Below are 20,212 nucleotides of genomic sequence, written 5' to 3'. Positions count from 1 at the left end.
TTCGTGACAAAGGAGGTAATAGGAAAGGGACAGTCTCTTAGTTATAACACAGAAAGATGGAAAGGATTAGGATGGGCTGGAATGCAGAGCTTTCCTCTCGCAGGAAATGGTACCATTTGGAAAAAAAAATACTCATTTTTGATCAAATAGGGGTTTTTCTACTGGAAAAACCCATTTCAAACACTTTCAAATGATTCTAGGAAAATAATGCCAATTAACACTTCAACTTGTTGGTTTTTTTTTTTAAATAACAATCTGCTTCTGGGGTAGATGTGGATACACATGTCTCTAACATTTGGCATAAAGTTGAGAGCACAGGGTGTCCAGGCAAGGAAGAACAGGGCCAAGCAAGTGATATTTCATCAGGATCTCCTTAGCTTATCCCGTACTGCTGTGGTCTGATGCATCTTGCACCCAAACAAGGTGCAAATGATGGCCAAGACCCATTACCCAGACAACTCCTGGTACTCAGGCTCACTTGCTCTACCAAGAGGGTTAATTGCTGCCGAGTTCCAATGATGCGCTGCTAATAAACGTGGGTAAGATCAGAACAGAAGCCAAATGGATGCCAAAGGAACTGATCCCTGGATTCCCCAGTGTGTGAATCTGACACAGTGCATTAGCAGCAAGGAAAATTGCACGCTGGTCATTAATATTAACATAGATACTTTCTTCTGTTTTTCCTGCTATCAAGAACAATAGTAGGATTAGGCTGTATTTTGTTTAATGAGAGGGATGTTGATCTAAACCTCCACTATGTCAGTTCACATTTACCTCAGCAGGCAAGACTGCAGCATGAGCCAGTGAGGTGCAAAATCCCCCTGGAACGTAGGGCGGCAGCAATGCAATTGCACACCCCTCACTCATGCTGACCTCCCTGCACAGGCAGGGAGAGCCCAGTAGCTCAGAGGAAGCTCTGGAGGTGTTGCAGGCCCTTGAGCTCCTGGAGCACCTGAACTTTCTATCTAAAATTCAAAGTTGGTAAAGATGTTACTGCAGGATTCACCTTCCAACACTGCACCTGGGCTGAGCATTCAGGGCTCATCTTTCAGTAGGTAATTGGGCACACTGGGGTTGAAGGTTGCAATTCTCTAGTGCATGGCATTCTCTGCAAGACCAGCATTTCAGACACTGAGCATTTCTGTCATTCCTTCCTTTAGAGCAACACCCATGCATGCCTCTTGGTCCGTTCTGAATGTTTCACCAGAGTCTGTCCACACAGTGGACTCCAGACTGCCATCTGCTCTTGCCTTAGGCTTCATGCACATTTGGGTACAAAAGGAGAGTATTGCTGCTGGCTAGCCAGAGGCAGCTGCTCAAGCCTGGAGGTGAGCAGCCCAGCACACACGGTGCAGTTGTGTTCATCTCTGAAGAAACTGCCCTTGCCCAGCCAGAGCAATTATGAGGAACCAAGATTACCAAGCCTAACTAGTATTATGACTGTACTGCCCTTGACACAGCTGTGAATGTCTTGGAGTAAAACACAAATCTACAGCAAGATGTCAACACATGAAAGCCTTGCATGTGGCAAGCAATGTGTGGAGGAAAGTCTCTAAGAAGACAGCAGGCAAGGAAGAATCTGTGCTGCAGGGCAACTTGACAAGAGTGAAACTATTCATGTGTTAGTGAAAAGTATCTCTGAGTGCCTGAGACTGGTTTCTTATTTTGTGCTGCTACTGCTATTAGTTAAGAATACAGCCATTCTGCAGTAGATGAAAGCACTGTGATGGCACTGCCTGCTCCCAAATGGTGTGTCATGAGAACAGGGGTTGTATTTCATACCTTCTCATTTTTGTGACCTGCAGGAAAATATTTAGGAAGCCTGGAAGTGAAATGAAGAACATGAGCCGGCTTCAGTGTGCGCTTGCAGCCCAGAAAGCCAACCGTACCCTGGGCTGCATCAAAAGGAGCGTGACCAGCAGGTCGAAGGAGGTGATCCTGCTCCTGTACTCTGCTCTTGTGAGACCTCACCTGGAGCATTGTGTGCAGTTCTGGTGTCCTCAACATAAAAAGGACATGGAACTGTTGGAACAAGTCCAGAGAAGGGCCACGAGGATGATTAGGGACTGGAGCACCTCCCATATGAAGACAGGCTGAGGAAGTTGGGGCTGTTCGGCCTGGAGAAGAGAAGGCTGCGTGGAGACCGCATAGCAGCCTTCCAGTGTCTGAAGGGGGCCTATAGGGATGCTGGAGAGGGGATCTTTATTAGGGACTGTAGTGACAGGACAAGGGGTAACGGGTTAAAACTTAAACAGGGGAAGTTTAGGTTGGATATAAGAAGGAAATTCTTTCCTGTTAGAGTGGTGAGGCACTGGAATGGGTTGCCCAGGGAGGTTGTGAATGCTCCATCCCTGGCAGTGTTCAAGGCCAGGTTGGACGAGGCCTTGGGTGATATGATTTAGCATAAGGTGTCCCTGCCCATGGCAGGGGGGTTGGAACTAGATGATCTTAAGGTCCTTTCCAACCCTAACGATTCTCTGATTCTATGATTCTAACATGCAGGAGAATTTCGAAAGTATAACTGATTGGCATGCAGCCAATTTCACTGCAGTTTAGGTACACAAATAAATTTCTGGCTTTTCAAAACTTTTCTTAATGTGGCAAAGGAAAATAATACTCCTTTTCTTCTTCCAACACTATCTAGCAATACAGATACCTCCTGATCAGGTGATGTCCTTTGGTGGCTCCACATACCCCTGTGCTATGTGCTTTCTCTACATCATTGGCAAGATAGGGGAGCAAGAGGACAAGGTCTACTCCAAATTGCTTTGTGACCTGCTGAACAAACAGCTGAAAATACCATCTGACAGGTGAGCTTGTACAGCAACTTGTCTGACATGACTTTCCACAAACTGTTAAAACTATTAATCCCAAACTTGTCCTTTGGTGTTCTTATATGCTGCTTGAAGAGCTTAAATGTGATGTCAGTAAAGCAACTCTCTGATTAAAAAGAGGAAAGGAGCAATTGCATGAGCTGCAGTGCCAATGCCCAGAAGCTGTAGAATTTTAGTTAAACAGTGGAGGCTCAGGCACATAAGATTCCTTCTTATTTAAAAGGGATGGGTTGCAGGCAAGGTCCTCCTTAGTTCTCTTACTCCATGGACATAGCTGCTCAGCAGATAAACTTGTGCTGCGAGTCTCCCAGGGCTCAGCACAGGCAGAGGGAGTAAGTGGAAAAACCCACTGTTCACTGTTCTGCCCTCCCCTTTTCAGCCACTGAACAATTTCCAGTGACAGTGAAGATTAGAGCACAGCTCAAAAAGGAGCAGAGGCACAGTTAGCCATTCCCAGAGGCCAAAGTGATAAATGAATTATGAAAGGAAGCTTTAGATATTCCCACAGCATCCTCACAGCTAAATTGAGGAAGTGTGGACTGGATGATCAGGTAGTGAGGTGGACTGCGAACTGGCTGAAGGAGAGAAGCCAGAGAGTTGTAGTCTATGGGGCTGAGTCTAGTTGGAGGCCTGTAACTAGTGGAGTGCCTCAAGGGTCAGTACTGGGACCGGTATTATTTAATATATTCATCAACGATTTAGATGAGGGAATTGAGTGTACTATCAGCAAGTTTGCTGATGACACTAAGCTGGGAGGAGTGGCTGACACACCAGAAGGGTGTGCTGCCATCCAGCGAGACCTGGACAGGCTGGAGAGTTGGGCAGGGAATAACTTGATGAAATATAACAAGGGAAAGTTAGAGTCCTGCATCTGGGCAGGAACAACCCCAGGTTCCAGTATAGGCTGGGAAACGACCTGTTAGAGAGCAGTGTAGGGGAGAGGGACCTGGGGGTCCTAGTGGACGACAGGATGACCATGAGCCAACACTGTGCCCTTGTGGCTAAGAAGGCCAGTGGCATCCTGGGGTGTATTAGAAGGGGGGTGGTTAGTAGGTCGAGAGAGGTCCTCCTTCCCCTCTACTCTGCCCTGGTGAGACCCCATCTGGAATATTGTGTCCAGTTCTGGGCCCCTCAGTTCAAGAAGGACAGGGAGCTGCTGAGAGAGTCCAGCGAAGGGCAACAAAGATGATTAGGGGAGTGGAGAATCTCCCTTATGAGGAAAGACTGAGGGAGCTGGGTCTCTGTAGTTTGGAGAAGAGGAGACTGAGGGGTGACCTTATTAGTGTCTATAAATATATAAAGGGGGAGTGTCACGAGGACGGAGCCAGGCTCTACTCAGTGGCAAACAATGATAGGACAAGGGGTAATGGGTACAAACTGGAACACAAGAGGTTCCACTTAAACTTGAGAAGAAACTTCTTCTCAGTGAGGGTGACGGAACACTGGAACAGGCTGCCCAGGGAGGTTGTGGAGTCTCCTTCCCTGGAGACATTCAAAACCCACCTGGACACATTCCTGTGTAACACTATCTAGGTGTTCCTGCTCCGGCAGGGGGATTGGACTAGATGATCTTTCGAGGTCCCTTCCAATCTCTAGCATACTGTGATACTGTGATATAAATTATTTATTATTCAAACTCTGGATCATATATGATCATTTGCTTCCAAAGTTGGGATAACAAGCATTTTGAAAGCTGCCTTGGTGAATCAAAGCAGCACAGCCAATATAGCAATGTGCTACTTAGCATCTAAACACAATATATCTTATTATATCTCTGCCTTGCAGCACTGCTTGTTGAGGGAGGAAGACATGACATGAGGTAGCTATTTTTTTGGCGTAAAAGCTATGAAGCCCCTAAACAGCAGGACCTTCTGTGGGGAGCAGTTTCCTTCTCCAAAAATCAATCTGCCTTCTTCATAGAGGCACTCATTCTGCCTGATCTTGGAGCCACAGCACCGGTATTCCTGATGTTCTCCTGGTGCCTCCTCCCCCATCCAATTGCTCTGTGCTCGGATGCAGCTGGGTATGTACAACTGCCACCCATGAATGCCCCAGCCCTGCTATTTGCAGCCAGCCTGACCCATGTATCTTCTGAAGCCTTTCTGTGTTACATGTTTTCAGAGTTATTCTTGGAGCATTCAGACACTGAAACATGGGTTCCTAAGGTACCTCATGGTGCAAGTATAATTAAGACCATCTCTACTTGCTAACAATTCTCATATTCTGTAATACAGACCATAAGAGCTACCTTTGCCTGTGTCTCTGGCACATTATTAGAATGCTCTTTGGTATATTTCTGTGAAACATTTTACTTTTAAGGGGTTTTTTTTGGCTTTAGATGCATTTATTCACAATTCTTGTTTTAATCACAGGCAATTGTGTTTTAAAACAGATGCTGGGCATCCGAAAATGTATTATGAATGCATGAGTGGAGCAATCATTTGAGGAAGGAGTGAGCACCAAGTACAATAGTATTTGGTTAACTTCTAAAAATGCATCTTTAGAAGCTATGAAAATAGCTTCTTCCTTAGTCAAGGAGGCAAAGGAGAATGAAACTGTGGATGTGTCTCCATTGTGTGCCAGCATGACCAGGGTCTGCCACTTTGGGCCTGGGTGTCCACAGAGCAAGTACGCTGTTGGTGATGCTGCTCTCAAAGTTTTTTTCCCTGCACTGATAGAATTCCCACTGCACTTCTATGCAACGAAACTGGGAGGAATAAGTGGCACTATGCAATGGCAGGGAACTGAGGTATCAAAGGGAAGAAGCGTAGCTTCAGTTCTTAATATCTCTGTTAATCACCAAAAGAAAAGTTCTCCAGTACCCAGCGTTATAGCCTGTGCCACTCCAAAGCACTCACATCTAATACCCAGTCTAATTGTTCAGGGCTATGTGCGTTCACATGTGTAACATGTATGTATGGTCAAATTTTCTGGCAGCAGCAGTGTAGGAACTGTTTCACAAATTAACACGTGCTCTATTCCTGTGTGTAAAATGCCTTTGTGGAGAGAGCTCTGGGACTGATCCTCTTTAGCCTTCCTATGAGTCATTTCAAGCAATACAGCGGATCTGTGCTGCAGTGTAAGAGGCTGGGTGGGAAGTCGGGTCCTCCGCAGCCTACGTGCATCACATCACACAGCCCAGGCAGGACTCATCTCTCGGGCTGCCTCTCACCTCCGAATAGACACGCACCCTTTCTAAGCAGAAGTAAGTCACTTCTGCCTTTTTCCAGTACAAATAATATGATGGGAAAATGAGGATACCGAGGAGTAATAGATCACTTCGAATTTGACTGCAAAAAGTTAGAAAATAATTAACGTGCCAATAAAGTCAGACATTTCTGCTTACATCGTGTTAAAGCTATACACACAGTTAAAACAAAAAAAAAGTACTGATGTGCCTTTATTTTGCAAAATAAAAAAAAAATAAAAATCCCACCTGAGCCAGGGCAAGCATCCCCTTTGCAACTGCCAGGCTAAAGCCTCTGGCCCTTTTTGGCCCCGATCCTGCAGAAGCCCGCGGGAATGCTACAGCAGGAGTACCACATGCGCCGATACCAGGCTATGTATGAACTATCGAGTGCGGCGGGACTCGGTGCCAGGCAAGGAGCCTACAACATAGCCTCAAAAGATGCTACATGGTAGTAACCGAGGGAACGAACAACGGCGGAAAGCGGGGAGAATTCTGGCCGTGACGCTGCCGCGGGCGGGAAGCCGTAAGCCGCATCAAGGGCAGCAGACTAGGGAGGCAGTTGTTCGTCGTGTCCCCCTGCCCCCCCCCCCCAATTTCGTCCTCTCCCCACCGGGCGTGGCCCCTTTAAGGCCGGCGCGTCCCCTTTAAGGCCGACGCAGCCGCGTGCACGCTAAAAGCTCCGCCGCCTTCGCCTCCCGCCACTGTGCTGCTGCCGGTGTACCGTACCGTACCGTACCGTACCGTACCGTACCGTACCGTACCGTACCGTACCGTTCCGCTACCGGTCTCGCTGCCCGCCACCTCTGCCACCATGCCGATGTTCGCCATCCAGACCAATGTCTGCAAGGACGCCGTACCCGAGAGCCTGCTGGGTGACCTCACTCAGCAGCTGGCCAAGGCCACCGGCAAGCCCGCGCAGGTGAGGGCGGGTGGTGGGGCCGATGCTGCTGGAGGCAGAGAGCCGCGGGGCTGCACCCGCTCCCTCGCTCACTGAGACGGAGGGGCTGCGGCCGCCGCGGGTGCGTCTACGGGCAGGACATGGTTCTGGTCCCCGCTGCGCAGGGGAGAGGGCTTGTACCTGCCCCGGAGGCCTTCCGCGGGGCCGAGGCAGCCGCGCTGCAGCAGTGGACTTCCCGCTGCGCTGGTTGCCTGGGCCTAGGCCCAGCGGCTCCTGAAGGCCGGTGGCCTGGCCAACCGGAGCGCCAGCCTGACCCGAGGGAATTCGGTGCTCGCATGGCTACAGCGCTGGAGGCTCGGCTGCGCCGTGATGGGAGTCGGGATTTCAGCCACATGGCTGGGGGAAGGCGCTAGTATCCGCCAGGCTGGCGAGACTCGGGCAAAACGAAGTAACCGATACCAAGCTCCGGTCCGTCTTCTCCCGGTTATCTCGGGATCGGACACGGCCCCTCTTGGGCCAGACCACTGCAGCCTGAGAAATCAAAGCGGAGCTGCAGGCAGCGCTGTGGCTCAGGCTGTGATTGAGGGTGTGAGTTCTGGCATGGACACACAGTTTTAAGGCCTTCATCTCCAGCCGTATACGCTTTGCCCCGTGTAGCGGCAGGCGGGACTAGCCTTCTCGTCTGCGGCTCTCCCCAAACACAACCTTCACTCCCAAAGCTGAGAGCCAGGCCGAGGGGATCCCCGCAGCCGGGGGGCCACTACCGTGCCACCCTAGTGGGCTGCAGTGCCTGAGCCCTTATTGCTTCCTGCAAGGCCAGGAAGGGCCCAGAGGGCAGCGCTGGTGAGCTGCCCGGGCTGTAACACAGAACATAACTGTGGTGTCTAACGTTGGTACACAAAGCAAGTTCGTATTGCAATACGGAGGTCAGACCGGCTGTAACCGTTTGTTCTGTGCCTGCAGTACATAGCTGTGCACATCATACCTGATCAGATGATGTCCTTTGGGGGCTCCACCGATCCCTGCGCGCTCTGCAGCCTTTACAGCATCGGCAAGATAGGAGGGCAGCAGAACAAGACTTACACCAAGCTCCTGTGTGATCTGATCTCCAAGCACTTGCATGTATCTGCAGACCGGTAAGGCTGGGACATGGTTTTAGCCTTAGTTATCTGGCTTTCTGAAGTTGCTTTGACAATTTTATTTCAAAATACAGAAAGCCAAGAATAAGTCCATGTGGTTGAGAAAATACCAAATTATCATTTACAATGTTTTCATGTCCAGTGACTTTGACGCCTTTCCCTTTAGAGTCCCCTGTTAAATAGCATCCTGTTCTCAGAGCAGGGAAAAATGCCAGAGAACTGACAAGTTGTACAGCGTTGTCTTTTGCCTCTGAGGTGTTGCGTCTTGTCCTCTGGTGATGGATGGCTGAAAGCACAAAGCAGGAGCAGTAACAGGCTGGGTCTGAAAGACACAGTAGAAACCAGAAGGCTGTGACAGCTCCCTCACAGGCTGTGGAGCCTTCAGACTGTGTGTGTGCAGTGACAAAGGATGGGAAGTGGGGTCAGAAGGGAGAAGTGCAGAGATGGCTCTGAGGGCCTGCTTGGCTTTTGTAAGGCTGCCTCTTTGACACGTATGAAGGACTGCAGCGTTTGGGCCAGAAGGTTTTGATCTCTAGAAATTCTTGACAGGCTGCTAGCCAAAAGCTGGGGAGTGTCTGGATAGGCCTTGACTGAAGAATAAGTTTTATTCTAAAAGCAGTAATACAGTTCCAGGGACTGTGAGGAATAGTGCGAGTTTGGAGGCTTTACCAGAGAAGCTAGCTAGCTAAAAACAAAGCTTGGCATTTTTCTGAGGAATAGGAAGCTTTGCTCCTGTCCCGTTGTCCTGTCTCCCTTGTTACTTAGATAAATGAGGTAATACGGTTGTTTGTGTCTTCCTGTGCCTCTTCTGCAGGGTGTACATCAACTACTTTGACATGAACGCTGCCAATGTAGGCTGGAATGGCTCCACCTTTGCATAGAGCACTCCTGACACCTGAAGAGGCTGCTCCTGGACCTGCTCTCACCCTGCCCCTTTAGCAGAGACCACCACACAAATGGCCCTCTGTTGCGTTTTGTGCACTCTTGAGATCGATGGCTCCTTGTTAGTGTGTTTAAATATTGCTGCTTCAACATTCCTCTGTTTTCTCCGTGTAGAAAACAAATAAAGATTTAGAAGTAAGCTGTCTGGTGTCGGCTGTGGCAGGTTGGGGATGGACTTGGGCAATTGGTAACATCTGTTTCACTCTGTTAAAGCAAAGAAATGCTTCAGGTTTGCTTGTTTCTCAGACGGTATTTCTCAGTAGGGTTTGACAGAGGGCAGGTGCCTGGCAACACTCCAAAGTGACTTTTTACCTTGCTGGGCTTCAGAGTCCCTTCAGTGCTTCTTGTCGCTCTTGAGGCGTTTTGCGGTGGCCTCCATTGCCACAGCAGAAGCAGTCTTTGGGCCAGCCCTTTGCTTGCTCCTTAAGGAACTTCCCTTCAGTGTTGTATCAGCCGCCTGTGCTGGTGCAAGGAAGGCGTGCTGGGGCCTGTAGCGCGGCTCTGTGCTGCCAGCCCTTCCCCGCAGTGCCGTGCTACCGGGCCGGCCTCCCGCCATGATGAGGCCCGTTTCCCTTCCCGCCTTTTCTCCTCAGCCGTGCTGCCCCCTCCTCTCCCGCCCCCCCCCCTCCCCGCCTTCTGGCGCTTTCCGTCGCCGCCATGTGGGCTCCGCTGACGTCATCTCCGTGCGCCCGCGCGGCGCGGCCATGGCGCTCTTCTGCATCAACAGGTGAGGCTGGGCCCGGCCTGCCTGCGGCCGTGCTGTGGGGCTGGAGGGGGCGGTGGGGCCGTGCCGGAGCCTGAGCCTGAGGGGGTTTTGTCTGGGCTGTTTCAGGTACAGCGGGGAAGAGGAGCAGGAGCCTGAGGCGCCGGACCGGGCTCGGGTCCTGCTGGAGCGGCTGCAGCAGCAGGCAAGGGCCCGGCAGCTGAGGAAGCAGAAGGAAGCGCAGGCCGAAGGAGGGGAAGGCGAGTTGTGCCCGGGGGGAGCGGGGCTGAGCCCCGGGGGTGAAGCCGGGCGAGGAAAAAGGAAAAGTGAGAGTGAAGAGCAGCCCTGTGCGGCAGGGCAGACGCAGGTAAAGAAGAAACGGCCTCGCGGCCCGTCTGAGGACCGCGCGGGCAGTGAGGGGTCAGCAGATGGCAGCACTCCCTCGAAGAAGAAGAAAGAAAACAGACGGAAATCGAAAGTGCTGCAAGAGAGGCCTGAATCAGGTAAGGATAAATTGAGGCTGTGTAGGATCTCGGTTTATTGCGGTTGACAGCTCTCAACAGAAGAGTAGACATAATTTGCCTTTTGAGCAATTTACCTGATGGTGAATTTTGCTTCCTTCTGCTTAATATGTTCCCCAAATAATTCCTTTTTTAGGGGAAAGACCCATATTGCAGCCTTTGAGGGTGAGTTTAGCATAGGGGAAGGAGGGAAGCATGTCACCTCAGTCTTCAGTTGTCTCCAGACTAAGGAAGAAATGTTTGGCTTTTGCACTTGAATTTAGGAAGAAAGAGGAGCTTGCAAGTTGTTGCCGGAGTCCTGCATTGTAAAATGTTTCCTACATCCCTTTTCTGTAGCATGTTCTGACCTGTAGCTGTGCATTCCTGTTACCCAAATTCCAGATTCTGAAGCAGACATCAAACAACATGAAAACAGAAGCAACTTTAAAAGTAAGTCTTCTAAAAAGACGAAGAGGGATGAGGAAACAGAGGGAGTTGAAACAAGGGAGGAGGAGAACAGTGAAGGAGCTGAAGGAAATCAAAGCCCAAAGGAGGAGCTGTCCTTAGCAGCCTCAGAGGAAGAGGCAAAACCTCCACCCTCCAGTTTGATGGTTCTTGGAGACTATGACAGAAAGCCAGTGCAGAAGGTAAGCAGCCTGACTGAATTTTGAGGATGGTCAGGAAGGAACATGCATCTTAGCAGCTTATTTTACATATGGTATTGCAGGTTTATGATAAAAATGCTTTTTAATTCTCCTTTCCCCCACCTTAGGTTCAGCCCTTCTTACCACACTGGCTTGCTCAACCCAAATTAGTGCAAAAATGTATCAAAGATAATCTGTTTCCAATCGGAGATATCCCAGGACTTCATCCTCGACTATTGAAAAAGCTGCAAGTGAATGGGATAGAGTCCTTCTTTCCAGGTACCTTGATACTGCTTTGTTTCTTTCTAAACTGACTTATGTAGTTCATGCAGTCTGTTGCTGTCTGTTTTGTTTAGTCAGTGAAGTAAAATACAAAACAAATTCAAGTGATTGCACTAGTTTTAACCCTTCATGTTCAAAGCTTCTATAGGCTAAGTAATTGAAGTCTGTTATCAAGTCATAAGTGCAGCTCAACAAAATATGGTGGTTTGAAGTAATGGCTCACAGCTGCCAAAAGAGGGGAGGTGTTACTTGTGTCTTCCTATTTTTATCTCCTTGTTACAAGGCATGTGCTTTTAGTTCCTTACCTTCTACCATCTCTGCTGCTAGTGGTCCTCTCTGAGACCCCAAACAACTCATTAAAGCAGCAGAAAACAACTCAAGAAAAACAAAAAAATACATTTTCCATTATTTTACCAGTTTTGCAAGTAAGTGCAGTTAAGTGTCAGCTCCTAAGTAGAAGGCACAGCTGGAAGCAGTGACAAGGAGAGGAGGCAGTGAGAGAGGAGAGAAGGTGGGATCTCTGACTTTCAGGCAGTTACTGGGTCTGTCTGAGCCTGGAGGCTTGGACTCTATCAGAGACCCATTAGTGTTATATTGGAAAGCCAGCATGTATCTTCTCTTTTAGAGTATGCTGTCGCATAGCGTTTTAATGTAAATGCTATTGCTTATTTTGTCCTGGGAGTTCTTAACAGGTTGCTAATAGCAGCAGCTTGTGTTTTCTCATAACTCAAGTCCAGCTTCTGTCACTTCGTAGTAGATGAATCAAGCAGTGTCACGCCGTCTGGTAAAGATGGTGTCCACTGAAGTCATATGCATCGTGGAGTATGCTCTTGTCACAGACCTAGATCCACTGCTAAATTTCATAGATAAACCAAAGTTGGCCAATTTGTCAGGGCTTGTCATGGGGCAGGGAAGGGAAGGAATTCATGCATGACAGCCAAAGCTGTATGTTTTGCAGCAGACTTACTCCAAAGGCTACAGTAGTTATGCATTTTGCTGCTTGGCAGATGAGGCTGCATAGCCTTGTTGCTTATTTTGTGTTTATGTAAAGAGTACTTTGTACTACAGTGAAAGGATGCTTACGCACAAATATTCACAGGTTTTAAATCTGCCCAGTGCCACCCTAACGTGAGAACAAGATGACAGATACGAGTTAAAAACAATACTTAACACAGTAGCGTCCTAGATGAGCACTAGAAATAGTTGAATCCTTGGAGGGAGATATCTCTATTCAGTACTGAGCTGCCATGAGTGAAAAAGGGCTAGGTAACCCCAGATAGCATCTCTGGGAAGAGCTGGTTTTCGTTTCTTTGCCTCTTATATCTGTAGCAACAACAGCATGTGGAAACAGATTCATTGTATCTAATTGCTTTTCTGGATACCTTAACTCTGTAGTTTGCTTGTTTCCTTTTTTGTTCAGTTCAGGCAGAGGTGATTCCTGCTATTCTACAGAGTGCATCCAATGGGTATTTGCTGGGGCAGGGAGGATACCGCCCCAGAGACATCTGTGTCTCTGCACCTACTGGCAGTGGTAAAACCCTGGCCTTCGTCATACCCATAGTCCAGGTGAGTTTACCCCTAGCAAAATGTCTGCAGGGAAAAATAATGGGGTTGCTTTTGTTCAAGTGAAATCTAAACTTGGGAGTAGGTCAGAAAGCCAAGGAATTTGGGGATGCAAAGCAACAGATATTTAGCTCGGAGCTGTTTGAGGGAACTGTGTAAGTTTGCTTTGTCTTAGTAACTCACTCCTCAGATAGCAGACAAAGAATGAGGAGTTGGGAGGGTGGGAGTAAAACGGAAATATGAAACTTCATGTGAATGTCTCAAGCCCATTTCTTCCCACTAGGTTAGATACAAAACTCCCCATTGCTTTCACAGACTTACTTGGCCTTTGTTCTGGCAGGTTCTGCTAGATCGAGTAGTTTGTCAAGTACGAGCTTTGGTGGTTCTGCCCACCAAAGAGCTGGCACAACAGGTATGTGGCGCTCTTCACCTTCTCTCTGAGCAGAATTGGGTGAGGGAAAGGCTGGTGCAGTCAATACTTGCCTTTGCTGTTCTGTGAAGCAGGTTGAAGACCTGTCAGTGGGTTTAGTGTTGTTAGTATAAGGGGAAGTATTACTTTGACTGATTTTTGTTGTGGCTAACAAAACTCATCTCTTTGCAGGTGAGTAAAGTGTTCAACATTTACACTGATGGGACAGGTCTGAAGGTTGTTTTGATTACTGGCCAGAAATCGTTTGCCAAGGAGCAGGAGATGCTTGTCCAGAAAAAGTAGGTTAAAAGGTTTTTGATAAGGTTTATAGAGACTGTAAACTACTTAATAAGCAGAGGTCAAAATACAGGCTATTGCATCACACCATCATGCAATAATGATTTTGGATAGTGGGTTTATAAGGTAAACTGGTTGTTCTGTCTTTGTCAAAGTGCCTGATACTGCCCCTTTTCTGCAATGATACTGTACTAGATTTTTGAAGTTCTCTGCCAGCTGTGTAGAATGCAAACATTAACCTTGTACCCACAGGTACAAATGATTGTTATGGGATTTTGTTGCAATTAAGGTTTTTTTAAAGAGCAGTGCTTTCTGTTTGAAATGAGGCAGTACAATGGAAAACAGGGTTTAGTGTCCAGCACAGACTGTGTGTACTCTCTGAAGTAAAGTGCATATTGGAATGTTATTATTTCTCTGTTAATTAAATAGTAGGAAAACTTTATAGCCTGTTGACCAGGGATCTCTATTACATACTCTGTGGTGTAGGGAGAGACTTACTAATGGCTGTTTGTTCTTTCAGAGTGACAAGCTACTGCAGCCTGGCTGATATTATTGTGGCTACACCAGGGCGGCTCACAGATCACATCAACCAGACCCCAGGGTTCAACCTCACACAGCTTCGCTTCCTGGTGAGTCAGCTCCACAGATCTCCCATCTTAGTGCGGTGTCTGTTACAGCTGTAATTCCTGCTTTGTTCTTGCATGATACATAAGTACTTCTCTGTTGGAACTGTTGAGTGGGTCTGGTCTGCACTTGATTGCTCAGGAAGCAGTTTTAAGATGAAATGTTTTATTCCAACTCATGAGACTGAAGCGTTTGCCCGCTTCCCTTTCTCTCTTAGCCTCTTGCAAACACAAACTCGGAGTAAAGACTTAACTGGTGGTCAAAGTCAAGGTAAATTATCAGCCTTTTGTAGCATCCACTGTATGGAAGTCTGTGCAGAAGCATAGTTACAGTATTATTTAGGAGATGGAGATTTTTCTCTATTACTCAGAGACATGGATTTATGCACAAATGAACTTGTGTTTATTTTTCAGTGTCAGGCTGACTAGGAGCTTGCATTATCTTGCATTCTGGCTCACTTGTTATAGATACAAAAGGAAAGCAAAAGCTCCCTAGTGCTAGACAATATTTAACAAGTAGTGCTTTTCATCCTCGTGAATTCAGATCATAGATGAAGCTGACCGTATGATCGATGACATGCACCAGAACTGTCTGAACCAAATTGTCAAAGCTGCATTCCGAGTAGAAAATGACTCTGGCTCCAACATGCTTTTTCAGAGGACCAAACCAGGGCCTATAACAGCAGCCAGGTGAGTTGCAGAATGCATTTCTTTGAACTGATAGCATGGACACCAGCACTTATATGTTACTGTCTGCTTCACAATACTTTCTCACAGACATTCCCAAAGCTTCCGTACTCTGAGAAACGTCTGCCAAAGTAAGGCAGCTGCTTTTTCAAAGCAGCTTTGGAAAAGCAGGCATTGAACAGCTGATGTTAGAGGATGTTTTAGACTGAAGCCTAAGTATTGTGTTCTCCAAGCTTTCCTTAACTAGGCTAAAAGAACATCAAAAGAATGCGCCAATACTTGAAGTGTGTGATTCATTTGCACAGTAACTGTAATGATGCCTTCTGGCAGGCTGAGTAATGGCTTTGGAAGAAAATTCTTTATCTGCAGCTGCTGTTTTCATACAGCATGGTAGGAATGTGTCAGAAACTGCGATCGGTGACCAAGGAAGGAGGCAACTAGAACAAGGACATGGATAGCTAGAATGCGAGGATGCGTCCAGGGGCAACAGGTTGTGCAGTTGGTTGACAGTGCTGATCAGTTCTGTCTGTGAACTGCACCATAAAACAAGGGTGTAAAAGATGTACAGGAAAGGCCTAGGGCAGGAAAAGGTTAATTGCTTTCTTCAGAACATCATCTGAAGGCAATTGTGGAGGAACTCCTTTGTCCCATCCTCAAAGCTCAGTTTCCATGTGCCATTTATTTCAGCTCCTGCTATCCTCAGATACCCTTACAGAAACTGCTGTTTTCAGCCACGCTGACCCAGGACCCAGAGAAACTGCAGCAGTTGGACTTATTCCAGCCTCGCCTCTTCACATCTGTCTATTCTGAGAAAAAAACACTTGGAGATGGAACAGAGACTGATGAAAATACTAATAAGAAATACACACTCCCTGAAGGGCTCTCGGTATGACATTAATTCTCTTGAATAAATTATACTCCAAGATTTGTTTAGCTCTGGAGTATATAGTTATGTTTTTACTCTATGGTTCCTTGTCTTAACAGAAGTGCTGGCTGAAGTAGTTTGGAATATTTCTGACCCAGAGAGCTCTGCCTTTGCACATTTGTTTTCTCATTAGTTTGTGTGAAGACTGGATTGATTGGTGTATTTATTTTTTTTTTTTAACTTTTTTCATGCAGAATTAAGTTTACCAGCAACAGAGAGTGGAGAGATGAAGTAATAATAATGTAGTAGCACTTATCAGCTGTCTATAACACGTATTTCAAAGCATGTAGATACAGGTCACCTTGTAGGCAGAAAGGCAGTGCATGTTGTTACTTGCTGTGAGAGGTGAGAACATTAGAACAGCACAGATCTCCCATTTCCACCTTGTGTTGTATCCTGTAACTATGACTTACTCTAAAGGGGATGGTATTGTGGGGGCTTGTTTTGCTGCTGCTAGTCAGTTGTAAAACAGCCAGGCCTACATAGGTCACAGACAGGTAGTGGGTTTCAGAGAAGATTGCCTTGACAAGAAGTAATTTAACTTCTTCCTTCTTGACTGCAGCAATGTTATGTGCCATGTGACCTGAATTCCAAGCCTTTGCTCCTCTTGCATTTCATGCTGACAATGAAATTTACCCGTGTGTTGTGCTTTACCAACTCCAGAGAAGCTTCTCACAGGTGAATATATTGAGATCACTATAGTGGGTATTTGTCAAGTAGTGTTACAGAGGTAAAGAAGTGACTGTTTGATCCCGGTTACCTACAGATTATTCCTGCTGGTTCGAGCCTTTGGTGGAGTCCCTGTAGCTGAATTTTCTTCTCTGCTACCTCCAAATGAGAGACAAAGAACCATAAAGGAGTTTGAACAAGGAAAAATACAACTGTGAGCATCTTAAATGAGGGGGGTTTTGCACATCTTATGACATATGCTACTTCTGGTATGGAAAGCTAAGTAGAACCAAGAGCCCAATTAAATGGGGTCCTCTGTACTCAAAGCCTGCAGGAACCAGTTTATGACATGGGTGTGAGATTTGAACTTGTGACTTCTGAATTGTTTGCCCTGCATGTAACTTGGCCTGTTCTAATCTGGCCTCAATCTGAATTTCTCTCTGTTGTTTTGCAACAAGCAGTAAATGCAACTGCTTATTCATGTAGTTGCCCAGAACACACACAGTGCTGAAAATCTTAAGTTATTGTGTGCTTGGCACCTGGCACTTGTTGGAAGAGTATGAATGTTGTTGGTACTTCCTACCAAAGAAATGCCTGATAAGACTGGCATACAGATTTACTTCTCTCTGTGTTTTTGACTTGCTTTGTGATTTTGGTAGCTGTATGGGATTGAATCTGTGGAATGTCTCCGAGAAGAAGGGTAAATATTTATTTTCTTGATTTTTCTGTTTATCAAAACCTGGTGCTTAAATTCCTTCTTGGCTGCTGGAATTTAGCACCCCACTGTCTGAGTTCAGTGCCTTTATGGATCGTTCAGATAGCTTGCAGGTTTGTGACTTCTAATGTGATGGGAGTCACCTGGCTTAGTGTGACATGCTTGGAGAACCTGGAAACACCCAGTAACTTCTAATGCACAGGAGCAGGTGATAAGCCTGCAGTGATGCTTGGGTGTCTGCAGGCAGCTAATAGTGCCAGTGACACTAATGAATGACTTTCCATTCAGATCTTCTGCTCAGAGGTCAGGGGCTGGCTGCCCACTTTGAACGGAGATTAGCAAGAGTTGTGCTGTGTTCACCTGTGTTACTCTTGTGTGTGCAGTGCAAGAGATGTGACTTGAAAATGACTTTTTATACATTTAAAAACAGGTTAATCAGCACAGATGCCACTGCAAGAGGGATTGACGTTAAAGCAGTGAATTATGTCATAAACTACGATGCGCCACAGTTCATCAGGACATATATTCACCGGTAAGATAACCAGGAACAAAAGGCAGATGTCTGAACTTGGTTTACTTTGAAATACTTGGCAAGGTGACATGCACTGAAAAGGGGTTTTAGCTTTGGATTTTTTATTTTTACTTTAATAAGCAAATAGCTTTGTAATGAAAATTAAGCCTGTAGCATCACCAGAGTAAGGCAGAGAACTAGCACCCTATTACAGAAAATGTATTTTACAGGAGCTAGAAATCCTGTCCTGGGCAGCACTGAGTATTGGGTTTCTAGATGATCAGAAAACTGCAGTGGCTCAGCAGCTGTGAACAACCACTGGAAATGATCATCCTTTGTAACATAGGGCTACTCCTGCTGTGTTAACCTCAAAAAACTGTCAGATTTAAGTAAGTGATTCTGGAGAATTTCAGAATCAGACTCTTGGAGCTGATAATGGCAGTAACTGTATGGCTAAACTGACTTGATACTACCTTTTCCATTTGCAGAGTTGGAAGAACAGCTCGTGCAGGGAAAGCGGGTGTTGCTTTCAGCTTGGTCCTTAGAATTCAGGTAGGTTGATGGTGTGGGATTTCATTTGATAAGGACGCGTGTAGGGGCATAAGGAAGATAAAGATTCATTCTACTTCCTCCCTTTTCCAGTCAGCTGAGCATTGTGCATGGAAACTTCAATTCTTTCCTAACTAGGCAGCATATTGCAGAATGTGCTTGTATTCTAGGTGATGGGCAGCGCGGTATCTCATCTCCTGTGTCTGTTTTGTTATGTAGGAACGTAGGTTTCTGCGGATGTTGAAGGATGCTGGCATCCAAGATATCAAGAAGCACCCAGTGAAGGGCAATTCATTAAAGCCATTGGTGCAGCGATATGAGGAAGCTCTGTGTAGCCTTCAGAAGACAGTCAAGGTAATGGAAACGGGGAAGGAAATTGCAAATCATAACTAGGACAAGTGTCAGTGTCCAGCCTCCTTTAACCGGGACATTTCCATTTCATTGCAAAGTCAGCATTTGTGGCTGCATCATTAAGAAATACTCTGTGAAAGGGTGAGTGGAGCAAGAAAGAGGAAATGTTAAAGGAAAGATAGGCAACATCCAGGGAGGTATTTAAAATGTGGCACTTTAGGGACATGGTTTAGTGCTAGATTTTGCAATGTTAAGTGTATAGTTAACTCTATCTTAAAGGTCTCTTCCAACCTAAATGATTCTATGATTCTTGGTGTTTCTGTTCTGCCTTTCTCTTTACCTCTGGAGCTGGGATTTTAGCAACTACCGAGAGGAAGGCAAACAAAAGGCAGAGGTTAACCCTTTTGTCATACAGAGTTTTAAGACTGCAAATTACATCCATGCTGACTAGAGGCTGGGTATTCCAAACCAGGGAAGTATTTTGTGCAGGCCCTGCTTTATAAACAAGTGGGAAGGTTTATAAACAAGCTCTCAGATAAAAGCAGAGTAGCATTTAACTTGCCAGATGGGTAAACTGGGGATCCATAATGGACTTTCTTTGCTGTGTGATTTGGACTAGTGTTCTGTGCTCCAATCTGAGGGCTCCTGATTAACATCTGTCCTTGAAAAATGATGATTTTGAGGTGTAGAAGTGAGAATTAGGGCAAAAAGTATTATTAAAATGTCCCATTGCTCCCCAAAGTCCCTTCTGTGTGGCTCTGAGCCAGGGGCATCTTCAGTCACCTTCTCAACTTTAATTTTGAACAGAATGAGCGCGCACAGAAGCGAGCCTGAGTGAGTAGATGCTGAGGAGGCTGTTTCGTGGCACGGGAGCTGCTGAATGGGGCAGGTCATGGACTATTACTCAGCACAGTAGAAATTAAACACTGTCTCTGAATGGTTGGCTCCTCAACCTTATCATCGCTGAAGTCAACCACAGGCCTGGTTCCCCTTTCAGGGTCGCTGTGAATAAAGTTCAGCTTCTGGTTTAAAAAAAAAAAAGTGATTTTGAGGTACAGTTATCTCGGAGAGGACTTCATCATATCCTACGGTGTGTATGAAACTGCCACCAGTAAAGAGGAGCCATTACACAGCTCTTGAATGTGGGCCTGATGGAACTGAACCGAGGCCTGTGCCTTGGCTCTGACCTGGGACAGCAAGTGGTTCTGGCTTACTGCACGTGCAGCTGCCACCACACAAACACCTGCATGGTGCCTGGAGCAGAAACGTGTTTGAAGAGCTGCTCTAGGCTGAAGTGACTGTAATAATTAATTTTAAATAAATACAATTTATATTTAAAACTGTCTGATAACATTTCCTGAGTGCAAGGATGGAGGCAGTGGTGGAAGGGGTTTTTGTGCCTTTCTTGCAGTTCTCTTGCCTGCATTCTTTCTTCCACCATTCAGTACTAGCGGTAGCAGCAGTAGTGAGTGTTGGATTGGTGTTAATGCAGACTGAAATGTCTGATGTCTAAAATGAATATGCATACTGGAGTCAGCTGGTATCACCACAAGCCCTAACTGTATTTGACACATGCCACTGGTATTTTTAGCTGCTCCTGGCAGAAGGCTTAGAGCTACCACATAGCTACAGCCTGCAACTACCCTGCAAGGCCTTCAGTAGGAAACGCCGAGGCTCTGACTTACTATTTTGTGAGACAAAATGAATGTATGCCTGCATTGGCTGATGTATGGCATTGGACTGAAATGGAGGGCTGGGAATCTTGGGGATGGGTGTCAGAA

At 46.6% G+C, this 20,212-nt stretch overlaps 2 protein-coding genes across 2 annotated transcripts; both read left to right on the top strand.

Annotated features, from left to right (window-relative positions):
* The first annotated feature begins 6,795 nt into the window (after positions 1-6,795).
* MIF (macrophage migration inhibitory factor) lies at positions 6,796-9,142 on the top strand. The gene is made up of 3 exons (XM_061465997.1): positions 6,796-6,943; positions 7,886-8,058; positions 8,876-9,142. The coding sequence occupies exons 1-3, from the start codon at positions 6,836-6,838 to the stop codon at positions 8,940-8,942; spliced, it is 348 nt and encodes a 115-aa protein (XP_061321981.1). The 5' UTR covers positions 6,796-6,835; the 3' UTR covers positions 8,943-9,142.
* Positions 9,143-9,636: 494 nt separating this feature from the next.
* On the top strand, positions 9,637-19,771 carry DDX51 (DEAD-box helicase 51). The gene is made up of 16 exons (XM_061465996.1): positions 9,637-9,730; positions 9,836-10,209; positions 10,609-10,853; positions 10,979-11,129; positions 12,553-12,698; positions 13,036-13,107; positions 13,297-13,403; positions 13,922-14,030; positions 14,569-14,714; positions 15,399-15,597; positions 16,199-16,314; positions 16,403-16,519; positions 17,451-17,552; positions 18,020-18,083; positions 18,300-18,434; positions 19,239-19,771. Exons 1-16 carry the CDS (start codon positions 9,708-9,710, stop codon positions 19,263-19,265), a joined length of 2,133 nt encoding a protein of 710 aa, XP_061321980.1. The 5' UTR covers positions 9,637-9,707; the 3' UTR covers positions 19,266-19,771.
* The last annotated feature ends 441 nt before the right edge of the window (positions 19,772-20,212 follow it).

This window comes from Pezoporus flaviventris, unplaced genomic scaffold, assembly GCF_033815535.1.
Source record: "Pezoporus flaviventris isolate CSIRO_AGI_PZ_B2104156 unplaced genomic scaffold, CSIRO_AGI_Pfla_v1 ptg000041l, whole genome shotgun sequence".
Taxonomy (NCBI): Eukaryota; Metazoa; Chordata; class Aves; order Psittaciformes; family Psittacidae; genus Pezoporus; species Pezoporus flaviventris.
This window is presented reverse-complemented; position numbering and strand designations above follow the sequence as displayed.

Excerpts from the sequence above, each read along its gene's own strand:
- MIF (XM_061465997.1), top strand. The coding sequence starts at position 6,836 with ATGCCGATGTTCGCCATCCAGACCAATGTCTGCAAGGACGCCGTACCC. Across the intron at positions 6,944-7,885 it reads CCACCGGCAAGCCCGCGCAG|TACATAGCTGTGCACATCAT; the intron begins GTGAGGGCGGGT and ends CTGTGCCTGCAG. Across the intron at positions 8,059-8,875 it reads TTGCATGTATCTGCAGACCG|GGTGTACATCAACTACTTTG; the intron begins GTAAGGCTGGGA and ends CCTCTTCTGCAG.
- DDX51 (XM_061465996.1), top strand. The coding sequence starts at position 9,708 with ATGGCGCTCTTCTGCATCAACAG. Across the intron at positions 17,553-18,019 it reads ATCAGGACATATATTCACCG|AGTTGGAAGAACAGCTCGTG; the intron begins GTAAGATAACCA and ends TTCCATTTGCAG. Across the intron at positions 18,084-18,299 it reads GCTTGGTCCTTAGAATTCAG|GAACGTAGGTTTCTGCGGAT; the intron begins GTAGGTTGATGG and ends TTTGTTATGTAG.